Raw genomic sequence first — 20,592 nt, forward strand, 5'->3', positions numbered from 1 at the left:
TCGGTGTCCTTTCCCCCAGCCTTCACTCTTCTGTGAAGCAGACATGGTGAAGTACTGAGTGGGGTTGGGACTGGACTGTAGTTTTAATGAAGAATCCGTCCACCTCTGTTTCTAAATAGCTGTATGTATTTGTTGAAGATGCTCAGTCCAGTTTGGTTTTGTTTCCTCAGACCTTCAAGGCTACAGCAGACTTCCTCCAGCCTTTCTGGCTCTGCCTCCCTGTCTCCATGCTGCCCCGGCACTTAGCAAATGTCTCACGGAGAACACGGTCTCGGGGTTCAGAGACCCTCTACTTCCAATCCCTTGTGGCAGCATCCCATGGCTGTTGGACGCTCTGCTGGCTTCTCTCCCCTATCCGAGTCTCTCTGCCCATGGCAGATCCAATTCTCAGCCTATGCCCGGACATAGCAAATGGTCCTGGACAGGCACGCTCAGCTCATCTACAATTCTAGTTTGTCTANACTGATACCTTTTAAAAGAAAGCTCTTGCCATTAGAAAAAAAAAAATTGCAGTTGTTTTAGAAGGAGTGGTGGCCTGCCACTCCCTACTACGTGCCATCTGGAAGCAGAAGTCCCTGAATGTGCAGAGAAACTGAACAGCCTTTCTTTCTAATCCCTTTCTCTTTTAAAATTAGCACAGTCTGTTATGTTCCATTAGACAAACTAGGCTCCATCTCCTTCGATGGCTTCCACCAAGCTACTCTTGCACCCACCCAGGTACAGGGGCTCAACGCTCCTGATGGCTGTGGTCAACTCAGTGCAGGCACTAATGCTGCCCTTCATCTTCGTGGTGGCCATGTTCCCTCTCCATACTCTTCGTGGCCAGGACACAAAGCCTGCAAGAGCTGCTGGGGCCCACAGAGTCTAGACTCACCCATGGAATGTCTTAGGTCTTTTTGAGTACCACAGGTACAACGGATTCCCTTCCACACACCCCAAAACACTGCAAAACTGTTTTATTTATTCTTATCCTTGTTCGATGCTCCATCTAGAATGAGAATCTCCACTGCAAAGCATTTAATGGTACTATTTTTTTCACCATCTGATCTTCCCCACTTTTTCCTATCTTTTCTTGCTTATGCATTCTTTCTCTGTGTCACTACTTGGTTTCCTGAGAAATGGAAGCCTTCTATATATAGCACTGGCCAAGAAGAGGACACCTCTCCTTCCTTGTAGAAAACCAGGTCATCAGGGGTGCCTGGGTGGCTCAGCTGGTTAAAAGTCTAACTCTTGATTTTGGCTCAGGCCATGATCTCAGGGTTGTGAGATCAGGCTCTGCATTGGGCTCCACACTTAGTAGGAGTCTGCTTGAGATTCTCTCTCCCTCTCCATCACCCCCCAACCACCATGTGTGCTCTCTCAAATAAATAAATGTCTTTTAAAAAAAAGAAAGAAAATCAGACAATCAGAACATACCACATAGAGTATTCAGGACTATGGTTCTTCATAGGTGTGTCTGTCTGCTGTTGGTCACCAAAAGGGTGCCCTTTCATTGCTAAAGCAGAGTATTTATGTATTTTCTTAACTCCACAGTCAAGACTACCGAGAACTCAGGGGGTTTGGGAAAACCAAATCCCAGAGAACCCAATCTTTGATTCTTTGACATAATAATAATATTTGGAAGTATTTGGGGTATAGTTTGGGAATCAAGGTTGTAGTAGAAGATAGAACTTTCCTACTTTGTCTGTGTCTCAGGATAACACTGGGGCGAAGGCGGAGGGAGGCAGCTCTTCTTCTGTCATGTTAACTGCTTATCAAAGTAAAAACCCTGCTAAAAGGTAAAGACGGAAGTCCAACATTAAGAAGCAGAGAAATGAACTAGGGTGATACAGAACTCACATGAAATAAGAAAAACATCTGCTAATTTCATAAAAAGCCTGAAGTGCAGCTCCACTAGGGAATCCCACATAAACCATAGGGATCTGGAACATGGCCTGAAGCCCTTTCAAGACTCCTCCGTAGATGGCAGCCTGTGGTCCTTGGGCTGACAAGAAGCTCCAAGAATCTCTATGCACCGTGTGACCCACTTTCTTCTAAAGAAAACTTGAAACTACATTTATTTTTTCTCTTATGTTGAATTTATTGTTACTATCATTTTTTGTTTATATGTAACAGAGTTGACAACAGCAAAATTCCAAAGCACTGGTCAGTCCGCAAAGGCAGAAGTCACTGAAGGGCTTTCTCAGGGGTTTTTCCATTGCAGCTCAACCTGCCTTTCTGTCATCTTGTGAGCTGGAATGTTCTCCTGAGCCTGGGACGATGCCTGATGGGTACTGCATGGGCTCATTGCTTTACCGAGTTTCTGTGAGAGGTAAGCTAACCCACAACCCAGTTTACCTGGCCTGTTCTCTTTTGTCACCCAGTATAATCACTACCAGAACCGCTGTCACATGCCAGAGCATAACAGCTTAGACAGTAAGTGATAACGCCTTCTAGCTGTGCACATTGCATGTGTTAAGCAAACGCCAAGAGGAGAAAGCCTGTCCTCCAGGAGTTCATTCTCTTTAGTGATAAAGTCTGTAATTTTGAGGCAGCCTGAACTGGGGGTTCGGGAGTGTGTGGGAGGAAGGCGTGGCCCTCGAGTTGAGGAGTATGGAGGAGTAGGTAGGTTCTGAAGGTGAATGGGGGCTGGACTGGCAGAAGAAAAGGGGACAGCATCAACAGCAGAGGGGCTCAGGGAGACACAGGGTGCGGGGAAGGGCGGTGCTCACAATGTGGGAGTGCGTGAGTCCCAAGTGTGGGAGACAGGCTGGGACCAGACCACAGAGGGCCCCAAGGGACAGCATGAATAGCATGGGCTGCGTTTTGCAGGCAGTATGGAAGCTGAGGAGGGGTTCATGTGCTGTCAGTCTGGATCCGGGAACACCGCTAAACATTCGCAGGTGAAAAATGCACCTTAATTCTCAATTAAAGTAAAATATCCCTTCCAAGTTATAAAACAAACCTAGAAACTCTTATCTGTCTTTAGCACCTTTAGTTTTCATTTCTTCCTTGCCTCTAAAGATTTTAAAAGGCACAAAGGGGCAGTGCTTGAATCCAGCAACCTTTCCCTACACAGGGCCAGCCAGTGAAAACCTGAGGCTCTACGGGCCCCCGAGTCTCTTCTACAACCGCTCACCCATGCCACCACCGCATTTGTGCACCATGGATAGCACCCACACAGTCCGCCTGGCTGTGCTCCAGTGAACACCTCATTTACATAACAGGTGGCCAACTGAATTGGGCCCAGGGCCATGGCTTGCTGACCCTCACTTTAACCCATAAGGGTTTTCATAATCATAACTCCTCTTGTGTGAATGGAGTTACACTTGTGGGAGCGCCGTGTGGCTTGAGATGAGGAACTACAGTGAGTCACAGAGATGTGAGTGAAGGCAAGTGGCTACGTCAGCCCTGGCGGTCCTGGGGGTGTGGTGGTCCTTAGCAGATACTTCCTGGACACAGCCATCTGTAACCCCATGACAGGGACCAGACCAGAGGGGGAAGGCACCCCGCCCACCGTCCCCCAGCCAGGAGTTACCTCGGCTTGCTCGGCTGCGGGTGCGGACGCCCAGCACCGGGGTGGCGTCTTCCATGGCGGGCGACGAGGTCTTCAGCACAGCCTTCATGTTCTCGTGCTCCGTGGCATCCTCCGCGTAGCTCAGGCCCTGCGGCTGGCTCAGAGGTGCTGGAGAGCTGCTGGAGAACTTGCCGGACTACAAGACCAAAAGTAGGGGTTAGGGCGTGAGGGGACTCCCCAAAAACCAACTTCAGTTGAGGAAAACCTCTTCGTGTTTATATGCATTCTGCAGACACGCTCTCTACGGCAGTCCCTAAGGTTGTCCGTGAGCCAATGACAAATGTCCATGGATACGGGAAGTTCTCCTCTCAGAAAGAACAGAGCTGCTCCCAGAAGGCCCACACACCCGTCCGCTTCAGTGGCTCTCCTGCCCCACCGCAGCTGCCCTCAGTGGGTGCCTGCTAGCGGCGAATGACCGGAACCCTGGGAAGAACTCAGAAACCCCATCTGTTTTTAACACAAAGCCCTGATATGAGAATTAAAATATGCCCAATTAATCAAATGTATTGAGATTTTTTAAAAATTTAGCACCAGAGAGCAGTTAAAATTTTTTTATAGATCACTGAGGATGTTAGCATTTAAAAAGTGGGATTCAGTTATAAGAATCCTACTATGGTAAGCACTGGGGAGACTCTTTCCAGGTCTAGTCCCATCCCACTTGACAGAGAAGGAAACTGAAGCCCTCCAAAATTCAGTGACTTGCCAAAGGCCCCAGGGGAATCAGCTGCAGGGCCCAGACCAGAACATGACATAGAAATTCATGCTGAAATGGAGTTTGGCAACTCATTGCTTCTGGCTGTGTCAGAAATGGGGTTGCTTGAACACGCATTCCATGTACATGATCATATTCTCTAACTGTAGCTGAGCAAAGAATCAGGGCATATATGCTTTAAAAGAGCTATGCTGGAATACTGGGCCATATGTACAGAAGGCCAAACCGCTGGATGAGAAGGAGAAAGTCAGATCAATGTTTGCAAAGAGCAGTCCCACAGATTCTTGGCTTCCTCTTTTCATCGAGTGTCTCAGCCATGGCACCAGGGCCCAGGACACATCTGCTAGTACCCTCTGCCCTGCTCCCTCACCTTCCAGGGCCAATTGGTCCTGACGTCTCTGGTTCTCCCCTCTGCACCTGGGCCAGGAGGAGGAGCCCCTGCCCTCTCACCCCTGCACGCATGAATTCCAATGAATCCAATGGAAAAGGGGCCCAAGTCAAAGGCTGCCCATGAGTGATGACCACTTCCATGGCTGCTGTCCCAATTCCTCTTTGGTTTTAGGGCTCTTTCCATGGTTATTCTAGAATCCAGTTCTCATATTTGGGTTGCCAAAAGGCTCAGGCAGGGGGCTGGAAGGAGGAGTCCCTGTCCACTTCTCCAATATTGGGAGAATATCTCCAATATTAGATCAGCTGAACCTGGCATTCTTGACAGGCCCTGGGACTCAGGAATGGCTTGGAAAATGCAGTGAGCCTTTTGATTCCTGGCATACCCATCATGATGAGAACCCACGTAAGGTTAGTGATCACACGGAAAGCAACCGGAAAACGATCATGCATGGTTTAGAGCACTGGGTGGTGCTGAGGCCTCATGCTGCTTAGGTCAGGTTAGACTCTACAGCACACTTGGGAAGGTCAAATGTGGCGTTCTTCAGGTTTATTCAACAGTCCTACCTCCACTTCATCCTCTTCATCAGTCTAGAGGACAGGACGGGGTGGAAAAGACAGAAGGGATTCTTAGAAGGTACAGAAGTTAGTAAAGATGAGATCATCTCAATGTCATATCAAATTCCAAATACAGAAATTGGCCACCACAACCGGAATCCGCCCTTCTGATGTGGGAGCGGCCAGGCCCTGACTGCATAGCCCTCCCGCCCGTGTCCAGACATTCCCTCTCTGAGCCCCAAGGCCAGTTCTGACCAAAGTCAGGAGGAATTTGTGGGGCTCCAGACCAACCTCCTGAGGCCGCCCAAGGGCGCCCAGCCAGTGTACCTGGTGTCCTGACTACTACAGACTTAACTCGCAGCTCTGTGCCCTGCTCTTCAGCTGGCCATGTCCTGTGGAACCCACCACAACCCACCGGTCATCAGGGCCTCTGCAGGTGGACCAGCCTCCACCTGCCTGGTGCCACCTGTCAGCTACTACCGCCCCCCCCTTCCCCATCCCGAGTGCTTGAGCCCTCCCTGCCCAGCTGCCAGGTCCGGGCCTCCATGAATCCTTCCACACACAGGCCAGATGGGACAAGTGCTACGGCTCCCCAGGCAGACTGGCTCCCATTACTCTCGCCTCAAAAACATGAAATTCAGTTCTTTAAAAAATCCTACCTGCCCCTCATGGAAGCTTTCTGAGTGGACGTGCCCAACTTTTAATTATCACCAGATAAACTTCTTTAAGTACCTTTTAAATAAATATTCCTTTCCTAAAAATAAACTGAGGGTGGAGGTCATGTCCATTTCCTGGTTTTAGATTAAACACACCCTCAACATAACCTGTGTTTCCACTGAGGTTACAAGGCCAGGCCTGCAGATTAGACAAGGTTTTTGAGAACCGACTAAACTTTCAAGAGCTGAAATGACAAAATGCTTCCGGTTCATCTCGTTCCACACCACCCCCAGGCAAATGGCTTTCCACCCAGAGATGACAGTCCTGCTCTGTTTTTATGTCTACCTTAGAGCTTATTTATTTAACCAGGATGGCTGGTGTTTTCTCAACCATCAGCCCATGTGCAAGGAACTACATATACAAAATCTCTAGCTTTCTCAACATCCGTCAAAGGAACTTTTTGTAGGAGACAAAGCTGAGGTGACATCCTGCGAAACTGAAGGAAACATTTAAAATAGTCAGGACACTGGGGTGGGGGGGCTCTCATGCCTTACTATGGTCATCAACCACAGCCCCCAACAGGAAGTAGCCGACCTTACGTCCCAAGAGAGATGAAGATTTTCTCCTCACCTGGCAACAGACCAGCCAATGAGAAACTGCCACAACTCAGCCAATGAGAAACCACTGCCACCCGGGATGCTCACTTTTTTCCAAAGGACTTTCATTGGAAGCAGCCCCTCCCAATGCCCTCTTTGCTCAAAGTCATGTTCCTCTCCTTTGTTCTCTGGACTTGCCCATGGTTTTATCATAGCCTGCATGTCCCAAGTTGCAATTCCTCTGCCATTCCTGAATAAATAATTTTGCTGCTAAAATAAAATGACCTTCATTTTCAAGGTCAACAGAGCTCCCCACTGCCCCGATATGGAGGGCCTGGGATTGATGGTCTGAGTTCTTGCAGCCTGTCTTGAGTATGACCACAGCAGACAGGGCTACGGTTGTCTTATGCTTCCTGTCTATGTCACCTTTATGTCTAGAACTAGCTCGGGGAGCAAGGACGAGGAATCCCTTAGTTTCTCACTGACTCCTACCTGGGAGGGTCCCCGGATTTTGAAAAAGAAAGCCTTCTGCATTTCAGAAACAGAGAAAGAAGAGGAAGGGCAGGCACACAAGGGCAGATACAGGGCAGACTCGAAACGCAGGGTGTTCAGACTTTACCCAGATTTCACTATGTCTTAAACAATAATTGTTTTTCTAAAATCATCTCCGCTTAATTGCTACCACTTCCACATTCATTTTACCCGGCATCTATATAACAAATGATTCGCCACACAGTTTTCTCTAAAAATTGAATTGAATTTCCAGCTCTAATGTTCAGGGACTCCATCTATTGCTGGGTTTTGTTTTTAGAGTTTTAAGTTGATATGGTTTTCTAACCAGATCATGAGGACACCCTTGGGGTATAAGCTTGTCTTTTACTGTAGTCACCTGCTGGTCGGTCCCCAGGGCAGCGCTGGACACACAACAGGGAAGCTAATTGAGAGTTGGGAAAAGCAGCTCTACTTTGTTTTAAGTGACAGTATCCTAATCTTCCAGCAGATGGCAGTCTCTCTACGTGAATGATGCCACTGTGCCCACTGAAAACTGGATGACATTGAGGATGAACCCTGAAGTCCGCCCTGTCCATGTTTTAATGGGAATTTAAATATTTTTGAGTCAAACTCCAGAAATATTTACTCCTGTTTATAAATAGGCAAGCTAGATGTTTTCATAGAAGGGCAGAATTTGAAAATTAGTGGGATCTGTAAAAAAAAATCTGAAGAAATTGGCAAGAAATTTTTGTGTTTTCCTAACTATAAGCATACCAGGCTTGTAGTTTTCACCCGCCAATGTGTCTCACTTCCACAGAATCGAGGAAGCCCCTTTTAAAACTTTTAAAAATAACACCTTGGAATGAGAAGTGGGCCACGGTTTGCCCAGATGGATTCAGTTTGCTTCCTGTTTCTGTCCTCTGGGAGGCTACACATCCTACTGAACCCAGATTTCAGGAGACGAGAAGGGAGAGTCTCGGCAGGTGGCACTGGCATCCAGAACCACCAATGGGCTGTACACAGGGCCCCTCTGCAGAGAAGTGATCTAAGGGTTGAGAAATTTCCAGGGGAACAAGGAGTCTGGTGAGGGAATGGTGAGGGGATGAGTCCCTAGTTGTTCTCAGAAGTGCCTTAAAATTACAACAAAATTTCTAAAATGATGGATCCAGTCTCCACATTCCTGAAGAATGTGGACAGTAATCACGCGCCCTCTGTTTCTCCTACAACCTGCACACCCTCTGGGGGATGAGAAGGCAGAACTGATTTTGTTCCTCCCCAAAGAAATCGCCCTGACTTGAGCTCAGTTGAGGCCTGCAACCCCTAGGATGATGGCATTCTATTGCTTGGACCTTTTCCCATCCCATTCTCCATATCACTGAGAGCCAATGTGCTTCTTAGATCCATATACAGATGGCTTAAGTTTTACAAAGACCCACCAGAAGGAGGCACCTGCATGGTATGTCTTTGTCTCAGGCATCTTCCCACATCCCTTTCTCCTCTACTTACAAAGCATCTTGCATCTGAAAGCCCACAGCACTTGTGTCCTGCAGGGTTCGGGGCTGAGGTGAGAGAGGGGAGCCCAGGAGCTGGGGCAGCATACACATGTGCAGCCCCCCACCCCCACCCCAAAGGGTTCTGGGGAACTCCTGTTGGATTCACTGTTCTGCGGATCTCTTCCCACCTGAATATTCTCTGACTCAAGGGACTGCCAAGAACCCCTCGGATTATGTCTTTGAGCAACCACATCCATTATTTCTCGATTCCAATGCCTCGAATGGGTGGTCCATGTGTCAACTGATTGGTTATATAGCATTGTTATGGCGATTAAAATCCTGAATCAGTATATCTGTTCTCCTAGGATAAATGGCATTGTCTCTTATATTTTTTCTTTTCTTCCACTTTTACCCACATCCCAGAGGTTGAAAATGGAATCAAACCTTTAATGACACCACATCCTACAACACTCCAACATGGGTTAAAGTTCCTCCACTAGCCACACATCCTTAATTTACATGTATTTGTCCCACGTATATTATATAGCAGATTTTCACAGTCATAGTAGAGGAACAGTTTAAGAGCACTTTTTAAAAGATGGCATTTTTTTTTCACATTAAAAAAAAAAAAGGCACAGCCCCCAAACTGCGGGGGTTGGTCTACTTTCACAATAAATGACACAAAGAGACAGATTTCATGGAACTTACATCGGTGATCATCTTCCCTCTGGTCTTATTTCTCTCTCTGTGGTTGGCCCGTTTCTGTTTCTGCTGCAAAACCCTTTCCCTGGTGGTGCGATACTCCAGTGCAAACTCGCTAATGATCCTGCAGAATTTGTTTATGTTCACTTCCCGAATTGCATAAGGCGGGTGACCCATGAAGAGCAAAAAGGAATGGAACCTGCAATGAAAAACCCAATAGCAGTGATGACTTCAGTTCTAAGGAACAAAACCAATTGCCTGAAAACTTTCAGCAAGAAACCAATCAGGCAGGCATTGGTCTTCATTCCTGGGGCTCTGGGGCTGCAGGGTCTTCTTGAGCGAAAAATTCAACTGGAAGTCAAGTTCAACTCACTTTCTCACTGATGGAGGATGTCTAGGTGGTAGGATTTTAGGAGATTAGTTACTGTTTTTGCTTCTCAGTGTCTTAATGTTTTTCTAAAATGTATGTGCAAAGCTTTTGCAAGAAAAAGGATAAAGCACTATTTTAAAGAAAATACTGCACAAGTTTCTAGGTTATGTAAGAACTGAATATGGAATAAAGAAATATAGCTTAGCAATTCCTTGAGAACCTGCTTTAATGCCTATTGGAATAAACACAAGCATATGAGCTGTTAACTGATGGTTTGTAAAAATGCTGATTAAGTTTTCCGTGAGTATATCTTCTGAAATATTTTCTCATGATCTTATATACAATCTTTTTTCTTTTTTTTTGAGAGTACACAAATGAGTGGGGGGAGGGGATGGGCAGAGGAAAAGGGAGAGAGAGAATCCTAAGCAGCCTCCACGTCTGGTGTGGAGGTCAACGTGGGGCTCAATCTCACGACCCTGAGATCATGACCTGAGCTGAAATCAAGAGTCAGATGCTTAACTGACTGAGCCACCCAGGCGCCCCACATACAATCTTAATTTTATTAGGAAACACCACACAAGCAGCACGATATAAATTTCAGCTATTTAACTTAATAAATGAAAACTTACTGGATTTTATTGACTTAAACGTTTTCTAGAGGAAATTAAATAAGCAAACATGTACACCATTTTTAGTTATCAGGAAATGAGAAAGAAGATACTAGGAGACAGAGGGACATTTGTATGTAGACCAAACAGTCTTATATAAATGATACCACTATTTGTGGACAACTATTTCTGTGTTCGATTGTTCTAATATGTATAGATTGAACAGGGGTTTCGTTTTGTTTTCAAGTGAGGGAAATGGGCATATTCTTTATGTGAAGAATCATAAAGTAAAACATACAACTTGTAATTGAAGAGGCTGAAAAAATGCTGTTTAAAGACAGAAAATTTAGCTACAACTATAAAGCTCTTAGAGGAACATGGCCTGTTAGTTTTCATGACTTTGGATTAGCCAATGATTTCCTTCTTATATGTGACACCAAAACCACTGGCAACTGAAGAAAAACATAGATAAACTCAACTTCATCAAAATTAAACACTTTGGCGCTTCAAAAGACCACCATTAAGAGTGAAAAAACAATGGGAGAGAATTTGCAAATCATATGTCTGATAAGAGATTTGTATCCAGAATATATGAAGAAATCTTACAACCCAACACCGAAAAGACAAAGAAAATATGGACAAAGGATGTGAATAGACATTTCTCCAAAAAAGACACACAAATAGCCAATGACCAAATGAAAAGTTGCTTCACATCCCTAGTCATTAGGGGAATGCAAACCAAAACCACAGACAGTAACAAGTGTCAGTGAGAATGGGGAGACACTGGAGCCCTCATACAGCAGCAGGTAGAAACACAAAACGGTTCAGCTGCTATGGAAAAGTCTGGCAGTTCCTACAAAGTTTACACAGGGTTACCATATGATACAGCAACTTTGCTCCTACGCATATACCCAAAAGACATGAAGATGTGTGTCCACACCAAACCTCTATAGAAATGTTCATAGCAGCAGTAATCATAACAGCCACAAGGCAAAAATGACTCAAACGTCCAACAAATGAACAGGTAAACAAAATGTGGTCCATCTGTACAAGGTACTGCACGACCGGCCCCACTTCCTCTCTCAACTCCACTGAACCCAGCCACAATGGACTCCTCAAGATTCTTGGAAGAAGCCCCAGGCCCCAGGGGTGATATGGGGGGGATCCTACAGGGACACGGAGATGGCTGAGAGCCTGTAGGGCCTGTGAGGAAGGGCACGGAGGCCATTCCAATGGCAGGACCACAGGCTCTGAAAGGTGTCTAGTCCCAGCCATTCCCTCTCTCTCATCCTACAGGATTCTGCCCAAATACCACCTCCTCAGAGAAGCCTTCCCTGGTCTTTCTATTTTGTAAAACAGCACCTGGTCACTCCCTGTGTTGATTATAGTCTTATCTTTCTTCCTGGCTCTTACTACTACCTGCATTATATAGTGGATATAGGATCAGTCTCTCTGCTCTGTTCCATCATCCACCCTTCTCCTCAAGTGTGCTAATGAGTAGGGGGTCTGGCCCAAGAAGGGGAGGGGTGGAATTTGGGCTACCAAGAAGCCAGTGTGGGTGTCACCTGTCTCCCCATCTCTCCCGCCAGCCCCTTGCTGAGTTCTCCGGAGGCCTTCCTCCACTGGCTTCCGGGCCCAGTGCCCACCACCACGTGCGTAACTCAGCCTAACGAGTCTATGGGAGTGAGCGAGTGCACTTGCTCATTCGTCAAGTGGACGAGGCTGCTGGGGGGGCACGGTCAAGCAAGCAGAACGAGAGCTTCTTAGCCATGCAACGGTTTGAAAGCTGAGTGTTACTTAAAGAGGATTGTCTAAGTTCTTTTATCTGCCCCTTTACCAAGAGGAGACCCAGTGGAATAACTAAGGGGGGGCCAGACAGGAAGGTGGGTGGTCAGATGTGTGTTCTCGTCTCTCTCCAAGGAGGCCCTGGAGTGGAGAGAGGTCTGTTGAGAGGCTAAGGGGTGCTGAGGACAAGAGGGATTTCTGTCCCACCAAGAGATCCCTGTGCAAGACAGAGGGTTCCAGGCCACAACAGAGCACCCCAGGCAGAGTGCAAAGAGCAGCCTGGTAAGGAGAGGAAGCAGGAGGGTCTGGCCAGACTCACTGCCCTTCAGGGGATCCTGCGTGGTGTGCAGTGGACCCTAGGGAACACAGAGGGTGTGAGCAGAGAGCCTGCAGGGTCTGAGGGGATGAGTGGAGCAGAGAGGAGACCTGACCACTTGTCCCTTCAGCTGCCAATCACAGCAGGAGGTGCCCGTAGAGGCGGGCCAGGCCTGTCCACATGGGAGGCTCCATCTGAGAACCTATCCCCTTCTTCACCACTGAGCTCTAGAAATCACTGTTCTTTCCCAAGGCCAACTTTGAGAGGGGTAGCAGGAACGAGTTGAACTCCTGAAGACCAAGCATTCAGGAGACTAAAAGTTCAGCGGCTTACATTATTGGCTAGGTCAGCAGACGGCTACCCCGCCATGCAGTGGATCATTAAGGAGTTGGACTGAACACCGTGAAGGAAACAAGAGTTCTTTTCTCTGCGTATCTGAGTGTCATGAGAACAGATCCGCAGCTCTGCTACCTGTGGAGGTTTGAGTTCATCCCTAGGAGCCAGATAACCTTCACACCCCGAGAACCGCCGAGCAGTTCTGTGAACAATGGCGTCTTTCAAAAAGTGCCCTATTAAATGAATTCCTAATTACACAGATAAAAATGTAACTCTTACACTTGCAGGTGAGGAAAAAAGATGCAGGCCGAGCTACTTCCAACTTTCTGATCTGAAGTCTTCTATTTAGGCTGATCGGCATGCCCCAAAGGATTCGACCTGTACCCACCTCAACCAGGGTTTTCCTCCTCCCTGCGTCTCAGTTGCCCAGTGTGTAAAGGGAACATGTCCGATCACAGCAGTCATGGGCTATGCTCCTGGGAAATGCTGGTAGTTGGGGAGAGAAAGAGGAAGCATAGCCTCTGCGGCTCTGAGGCCCCCATGGCCATTTCAGCAAGATATTCCTACTTTCGTCACTTCTATATATGGCATTCCTGCTACCAACTTCATTTGAAGCCAGGGTTCTATGGTTTAGGTGCTTTGGCTTGGCCATTACCTGGACCCATACTTTAGCCATGGCCCCTTTACCACCCAGATTCCTAGCTTGTGCTGGTCGTCCCCAGTGGGACGGGCACCAGTGAGTAGACAGGGCTCTAGGTCATGCAAGAGCAACCGTCATGTGGGTGACCAGCTTACCAGGGAGAACAGGACAAGCAGAGCAAACATTATACGCATTTTATGCACACACACACACACACACACACGCAGTAGAGCCTATAGCTTAAGGAACAGCTGTGTCACCAAAATGAGCTCTTACCTGTCTGGGGTAAAATGGCTAATGTGATCAGGCCTAACAGCTTTACAAGACTTTCGGAAAACTGTTCCAGTTTCATGACATTCCAAGTGGAAACTATTTGTTTATTTGAGCAGTTTTAAGTTGGAAATTGCTCGAATCATACAAAGCATGGAGGGCCAAAGCACCTCACATTCCCTGCCTCCACTTTTTAAACATGTTAAAAGCATAGTGTACTTTGATTTCACTAAGAAACCTGACCAAATCTCTGATAAGTCCCTCCTGCCCAGAAGGCCCTGTGAGGTCAAGGTGGAGTGCAGTGAGCAAGGTTTATAACTGAATTCCCGAAGCACTGAGTAATGGACAGTCATCAACCTGGAGGGAAGAGTCTGTTCCCTATTCTTGTCCTGGCTAACATTTAAAGACTTCCACCACCTTCTCTGCCCTACAACAGTCTGGATCAAGACCCAGGAGGTATATGGTTACCAAAGCAGCAAATGGCACAAGGTGGGCAAGAGCTCGCATGCAGACAAGACAATTAGGTTATTAAAGTGCTGGTGGAGGGGGCGCCTGGGTGGCTCAGTCGTTAAGCGTCTGTCTTCAGCTCAGGTCATGATCCCAGGGTGCTGGGATCAAGTCCCGTACTGGGCTCCCTGCTCTGCGGGAAGCCTGCTTCTCCCTCTCCCACTCCCCCTGCTTGTGTTCCCTCTCTCGCTGTCTATCTCTCTCTGTCAAATAAATAAAATCTTTAAAAAAATAAGTGCTGGTGGGTTCAAGGAGGGTGAAGGAAGGAAAGAAAAAAGAAGGTTAAAGGAGGGAGGGAAGGGAAGAGAAGAAAAAAAAGTGAAAAAAAAATGAAACACACAGGGATAAATGAAAATACCACCCATCTGTTTAAAAAAATAATCAAGTGCTTGGACACCAGCCTCAGTGTCTACCTGAGAGGCAGGTCTCCAGGAAAGGCCCCGTGGGGAGGGCTCCCTTCACAGAACCGCAATGAGGCCTGTTTCAGAAGGCCCGTCACAAGAGTATCTGTTCCCGGTAGACCACAGCCTGCAGGTCTGGAGACTTGCACATTTATTCAGTAAGGCCCAGAACAGAGCATTCAGACCCCGAAGGTCAGGACCTGGAGCCTACAACCGTACTCTGTGATATCACAAAGAAGAGGGCGATGGTGCATGGTCAGAAGCGGCCTGGCTCAGGAAGTCAGAAGACCCAGGCTCCAGTCTTGGTGCTGCCACTGCTTACAGGTGAGCCACCCTGGACCGCTGTGGAGCAGTTCTAGACCCCAGCCAGCCTCCCTGCAGGCAAGCAAGGCCTCATACAGCCCTGCACGTCTCCCAGGGTCCTGTTGGATCCTGTGACTCTAAGGGCGGCTGGTCCAGGGGCTGGCACCCATGGGGGCCCAGGCCCCATCCAGGTGGCCTGCAGCAGAGCGGCCTTGGAGAATCAGCAAGGGGCAGGTCTTGGAGGGGACACTGCAGATGATGTAAAAGGAGCTTGTCTAACAAGTCAAGCTGCCTCACAAGGACACATGCTGTCTGTACGCAGAACTGTTCAAGCAGATGCAGAGATAAAACTTGTCAGAGATCTCAGAGAGGCAATTCCAGATCAAACGGGATTTTTGGATCACGTTATCTCTGAGATTCCTTCCAACCTCAGAATTCAATGACATTATTGGGGTGTGTGAGTGTGTGTGTGTAAGAAAAATACCCATGAAACAAACATGTGCAAAGGTGTGTTTTCTATGTTCCCAGAATTTAGAGTACAACTTTTGTAAACTTAACCTTCAGATATTGGTTTCTAGAATATTTTTAACATGCCATTGTATGGGTGTTGCCATTAGTTCCTTCATCCACTTACCTGTTAATTATTCTTCGATGGACAATCTTTAAAATTATAATTCGCTCTGCACAGTCTTTTAGGAACTCTGACATTCGCTGTTTTAAAACTGGTTTCATTTCATGTTTTGCAATTGCCTTGAGGTGATCCCATGAAGCTTTGCATCTTCTCTCCATCTGACATAAATTATCCTGAAGTTGATCAAAGTCAACCTGAAAATCGGAGGGAGAACAATTGTAAAGGCGCTGAAACCACTGGACACCAACCTGAACCAGGAAATTCAACTGCCTCCGGGAAGAAACAAACATCAAAACCAAATTTACATCTTGAAATACAAACGTATTTATGACCTAAAATTATCCACATGTGGATTTGTCATTATCTTAACATCAAATTATTTAGTGATAAAACTGTTCTCCAAATGAACCCAATGCAAATATCACTCTTTTCCCCCCCATATTTGGAAAGAAATCTTAGGAAAGTCTTCAGGAACTGTAAATTAAAACATGATATCAAGGAACTCTAGTACAAGAGGAACTGAGCAGATGTCTCATAAAATTTTTCAGAGCACTCTTGCTCTTCAGAGATGATTTTTCACTCAGGGCTATAGGAACAGACCGGTCATACAGGGACGGTTCTAATAGGGTGGGGCCAGCTCAGGGGCAGACAGCGTCTCTTCACAGTGATCTCTTACACTGTGTGACAAATGTTATTTATCCACCCACTCATTCATTCATTTGACCCACACCCATGGAGAAATGGGTGTATGTCAGTTCCTATACCAGACACTGAGGATGCAAAGATAGATGTTGAACGAGACCAGGCTGCTGTTCTCAAGGAGACTCAGTGTATAGACAGGTGTACAGACCAGACATTGAGGATGTACAGAAGCCATCAGGCATGCGCGTGCGTGTGTGTCTGTGTGTGTGTGTGTGTGTGTGTGTGTGTGTGTGAGAGAGAGAGAGACAGAGAGACAGAGAGAGAGAGAAAGAGACAGAGAGAGAGAAGTCTTGCTGGCAGATGCAAGCCACATGTGCAACGAACAGATGTGCTCTTCAGGGAAGTGGGAACAATCTGGATTAACTGAGGTAGCCTGAGCGGAGGCTTTCTAAAGTGATGCTTTGGCTGAATCTCTAGACTAGAAATTATGTGAATCACAGAGTTCATCATGAAAAGAATGCACTTGAGGGCATTTAACGCAGAGAGCTGTGGGACAGGGGAAAGAAACTGAGAAGGCGAGGAGGGGAGGCAGAAACAGATAAGTAGGTGAGCTGTAGGCAGGAGACTGAGGGCACAGAAGTAGATGCAGAGGGGAAGATGGTGGGAGAAAGCGAACGCTGGCCAAATCAAGGTCAGAAGGAGAAATCAGATGCCTGGAGGTGAGGCGCCATTGCTTAGATGACAGAGGTCAAGGGATGTGAGCCTGGATGTGAGTGCGCTTGCTGGAGTGGTCCCGCCCTCCACGAGACAATGGAGGGGATCAAGTCAAGGAAGGTCAGAGAATCTATCACCAGGCGGGATGAAGCCAAGCTGAGCACAAGGGATGCCCTGGGGGCCAGGCAAGACCTCGCAAGTTCTGGGTTTCTTGGGTGCTGAAGAGCCAACAACAGAAGGCAAGTTTAGGCAGAGCCCCGGCATTCAGGTAAGCAGGGGGTTCGTGTGATTTGGAGAAAAATGGCCTGAAACCAAAGGAATTCTGGGCCCAGAGTAGAAAAAGCTTCACTTTCCTATGATAGACTGGAACTGAGAAAAAAAATCAGGTGCTCATCTGAGAAGGAAAAAAAATATAGATTTAGAAAGGCACTAAATAGTTCAAAGAAGAAGTCTAGAAAAGGATCCGGATGACCTGGGACTGACAAGTAATGTCCAGGAGATTTTAAGCCAATTGCTACACGTCTAATCCTAACTCTCTGGATCTGTCCTCATTTGCATCTGGCAGCTCCCGGATGGACAATAAAATAAGCTCAGTTCCGCTCCGACAGGCACCGAGCAGCCCCACTCAGTCTAACCAGGTGACACTCGCCCGGCGCGGCCGTGGACACAGCAGCCGGCGGACCCCGTGGAAGGGATGGTTTTCCAGGGAAGAGAGTCCGCCGTGAGCCCTTAAGGGGGGGACGGGAGGCAGGAGCCCACTGCCACCAGAAGCCAGGTGCGGAGGCTTCTGACGAAGTGCAGTTTGGGGGTTGAGCTTAATGCAGCCTCTCCTGAGGGGGCTTGGAAGCCTGCCTCCTCCGGCTGGCTGCCCGGCCGCAGGCCACAGGCACAGGTGTCCTGAGTCTGCACAATTCTCCCCGACCTCAGGTTCTGTCACCAGCTCCACTCGGGAGGGGACGAGCAGAGGCACAGAGAGGTGAAGTAGCTTGTGAGAGACCACACGGCTCGAAGGAGTGGAACTGGGATCTGAACCCAAATCTCTCAGGCTCCAGTCTAAGTTCTCAACCAGCATGTGGTAAGCCTAGATTTGCCCCTAAAAAATTCCACCCCAGAGACACAGCTGGCCTGGCCGCCTTCTTTGAGAAGGAACAGCTCTCCTGAGGACTGATCCACAATGGGCCACTGTTGTGTGTAGGAAGCCCCATGAGCTGTGCTCTGAAGCAAAGTCAAATCTTATCAACTCAGACTGGGACACTGTGGGACAGCTCAGGGGACACAGTTATCCTGCAGATGCCGGACAGCCTGCCCCCAGGGGCTGCCGTGCTGAGACCCCACGTGCGACAACACACCAGGGGACGGAGCGAATGCAAGGAGGAGTGAGGTTTCCTGAGGCTTATTTTGTGCCTGTCTACACAGGACGACCCCTCAGGACCCCAAAAGGCATTGGGAGTAAAAGCTGAGAAGGGGTAGCTGCCCTCTTGCAGGTCACAGGGAGCTGGGTCAACAGTCGTCTTTAGCAACTGCCAGAGTTAATAGGTAAAATCGACCTGTGCTTCAGGCTTGTGCAGCCAATCTTCGCACAAGGGTAAGTTATTTTGTTATGACTTAACTACAAACTGAACATCCTCTGGGGATGGGGCGGGGCGGCGGCCGGGGCAGTCGCTGGGGGCCAGCCTGGTGTCAGGACTCCGAGGCCAGGGCTACTTTAGTTCCAAGCAGGCTCCACCTAGGAGAAGACAGTGGGAAAGAACAAAGGACCACGTATAACTACGGAACGGATTTGTCCTGTGGGGTCTGGAAGCAGGACAAAGAGGCCTCCAGATATGCAGCAGACTCTGTCTCAGAGACAGGTGTTCCTAAGGAACTGCCATCTGAGAAGGTGCTCAGGGCAGGTGTCGGAGCAGCCGTTGGAGGGCCCCCTGCTGCCGCACGCAGAGGGGCTCTAGGTCTTGGTTAGGAGACGGATGCGATATCTGTAAAGACTTCAGAACACTGGCACGGAGTAAACACAGAAAGCGTGCCTGTGAAGTACAGGAGTCTGTGTTCTCAGAAGCCTGCGGTCAGCGGTTGGAGCTGCGGGACTGCCGGCCATGCGTCCTTCGGCCTCAAGGCTGGCCCCCTGTCAGGCCGGCCCGGGGCCCCCTGCTTGCTGTACTTGGCAGCTGCCGGCCTGTTGCTCCTGAGTTAGGTGAAGGAGGGTCCCAGGCCCTGGGGTCCCACAAGCCAGTTCTGTGGGAGAAGGCGGTGAGAGAGAGTTCCGTGAAGGAGACCTCAGCAAGGCCCCTTCCCCACTGCCTGCCTCTCTCTCTCCTCTTCTTATACTAGGGTCCAGAGTGTCCCAGAGCTAAAGGTCATCTGCTTTCAGCTTCTCAGCCTGCTCAGGTTGGGTTTCCAGAAGTTTTCCCCACACTGGCCTGACTCCTTTTGCCCTATGAAGCCGTTCCCCATGCGGTTCCTGTGGCTCCCGAGACCCTCACATTGTCCAGCTGTGCCGTGTTGGGGATTCCTCGGGGGTTCTTCAGCCTCAGAAGTGCTCCTGCAAGTGGGGGCAGCTGGGTGTCCAGCTATTGCAACTGTCTCTTTTCTAATAAACTACAAGTTCATGAAGATTTTAACTGTGCACTCGATTTAAGAGTTTGCAGCTGAGGGGCCAATGCTACATACTGTTTACAGCCCTATAAAACCGTTCCCTCTGTGTAAGATCATAGGAATAGCCAGCCAGTCTTTGGCGGAGCAGAAGGCCAGGTGCCCTCTGTTTCCTGGCTCCACGCCTCACTGCAGGGTCCTGTGGAAGTCTGAGGAGGAGCCAGACTGCATCGTTGTGACATTTTTGCCCACTGAAACCTAGTGGAGAGGTGTTCATGCTCGGGAGAACCCAGACCTCTGAGTAACACTGCTCCATAGTGGACGCGGAGCTAGGACCAGGAGGGCAGACCTGCCTCACATACCTCAGTAGGAAAGAATCTGACAGAGAACCAGAGATGGGAAAAGGATCTTACAAGTCCATTAGAATCGGCATCAGACGAGTCAGATCCACAAACTCTAGAGCAAGGGTTGCAAGCAGCACTTGGACATTTTACTTAATAGAGGCTGCGCTCCTCCAAGATGACTGACAGAGATCCAACATCTGAGGGAAAGGCACAGCCCACTCTTCCGTGCCCACGGACGTACCTTGGCTGACCTGGTGACGGCCCCGATCTCCGAGTACAGATCAGAGCTGTCTGGGAAGTTTTCTACCACCATGGTGCACACGTGGTGGAGAAGCGACTGCTTGTGCACGGTGTCTTTGACTTCTGGAACCTTCTCGAGGTAGCTTAACTCAAACGCTTTGGCCTGTTTGGTGAACGTTAAATAAAAGGCAAGAATAAGTTTTACACAGGCTCTCAGAGAGGCACAAAGGGCTAGAAGCAATGCCCTGTTGGAGTACTGGGCATGAAATAAGCCTCTGGCTCTTTCCCACCACAGCCGTCAGCCACGAGCTGTCCCAGGCCTCTACCCCGAGATCAGGGAGCTGTGGGGCTGCGTCTCCACCATCTGGGTATCTACAACTTCTTTCTCTCTTTGCCCTCTACTTTTCTACTTCTTGACCAAAGATAGGCCAATTTTTCTAAAAAGTTGGTTTATAATGTGTATAAGTACAAATATTTGAGTGATAAGTTCAGGGAAAAAATGGGGGGAGGGAAGTGGAAGAAATTCTTTCCAATGTCAGTTTTGAGAGTAGCCAAGCTTCATAAGGAACAGGGTGCTTATTTTTCTAAATGTTCTTATTTAATAGCAAGATACAGACTCAAATAAGTAGGCCCTGGTAAGTTCAGGATGAAATCCTTCCAGATTTTCCAGCAAGAAAATACAAAAGTTACTTCATTTGTGCTTTGGAGGACCAGAGGTACAACCTCCCTCAGCAAATGGAGAGCAG

The 20,592-nt window shown here is 48.2% G+C and overlaps 1 protein-coding gene across 3 annotated transcripts in view; it reads right to left on the reverse strand.

Moving 5' to 3' along the window:
- FHOD3 (formin homology 2 domain containing 3) overlaps positions 1-20,592 on the reverse strand; it is a 451,796-nt gene that overhangs the window by 15,614 nt on the left and 415,590 nt on the right. For 2 of the 3 annotated variants that reach the window (XM_040632587.1, XM_040632586.1), the window contains 4 exons: positions 19,848-20,009; positions 15,324-15,514; positions 9,160-9,352; positions 3,518-3,692 (listed from right to left, as the gene is read on the reverse strand). In XM_040632587.1, coding sequence (XP_040488521.1) covers positions 3,518-3,692; positions 9,160-9,352; positions 15,324-15,514; positions 19,848-20,009 — 721 coding nt within the window. Of the gene's footprint in view, positions 1-3,517; positions 3,693-5,222; positions 5,247-9,159; positions 9,353-15,323; positions 15,515-19,847; positions 20,010-20,592 lie in introns of all 3 variants that reach the window. The other variant, XM_040632585.1, reaches the window with a different exon arrangement.

This window comes from Ursus maritimus, unplaced genomic scaffold (assembly GCF_017311325.1).
Source record: "Ursus maritimus isolate PB19 unplaced genomic scaffold, ASM1731132v1 scaffold_18, whole genome shotgun sequence".
Classification (NCBI taxonomy): Eukaryota; Metazoa; Chordata; class Mammalia; order Carnivora; family Ursidae; genus Ursus; species Ursus maritimus.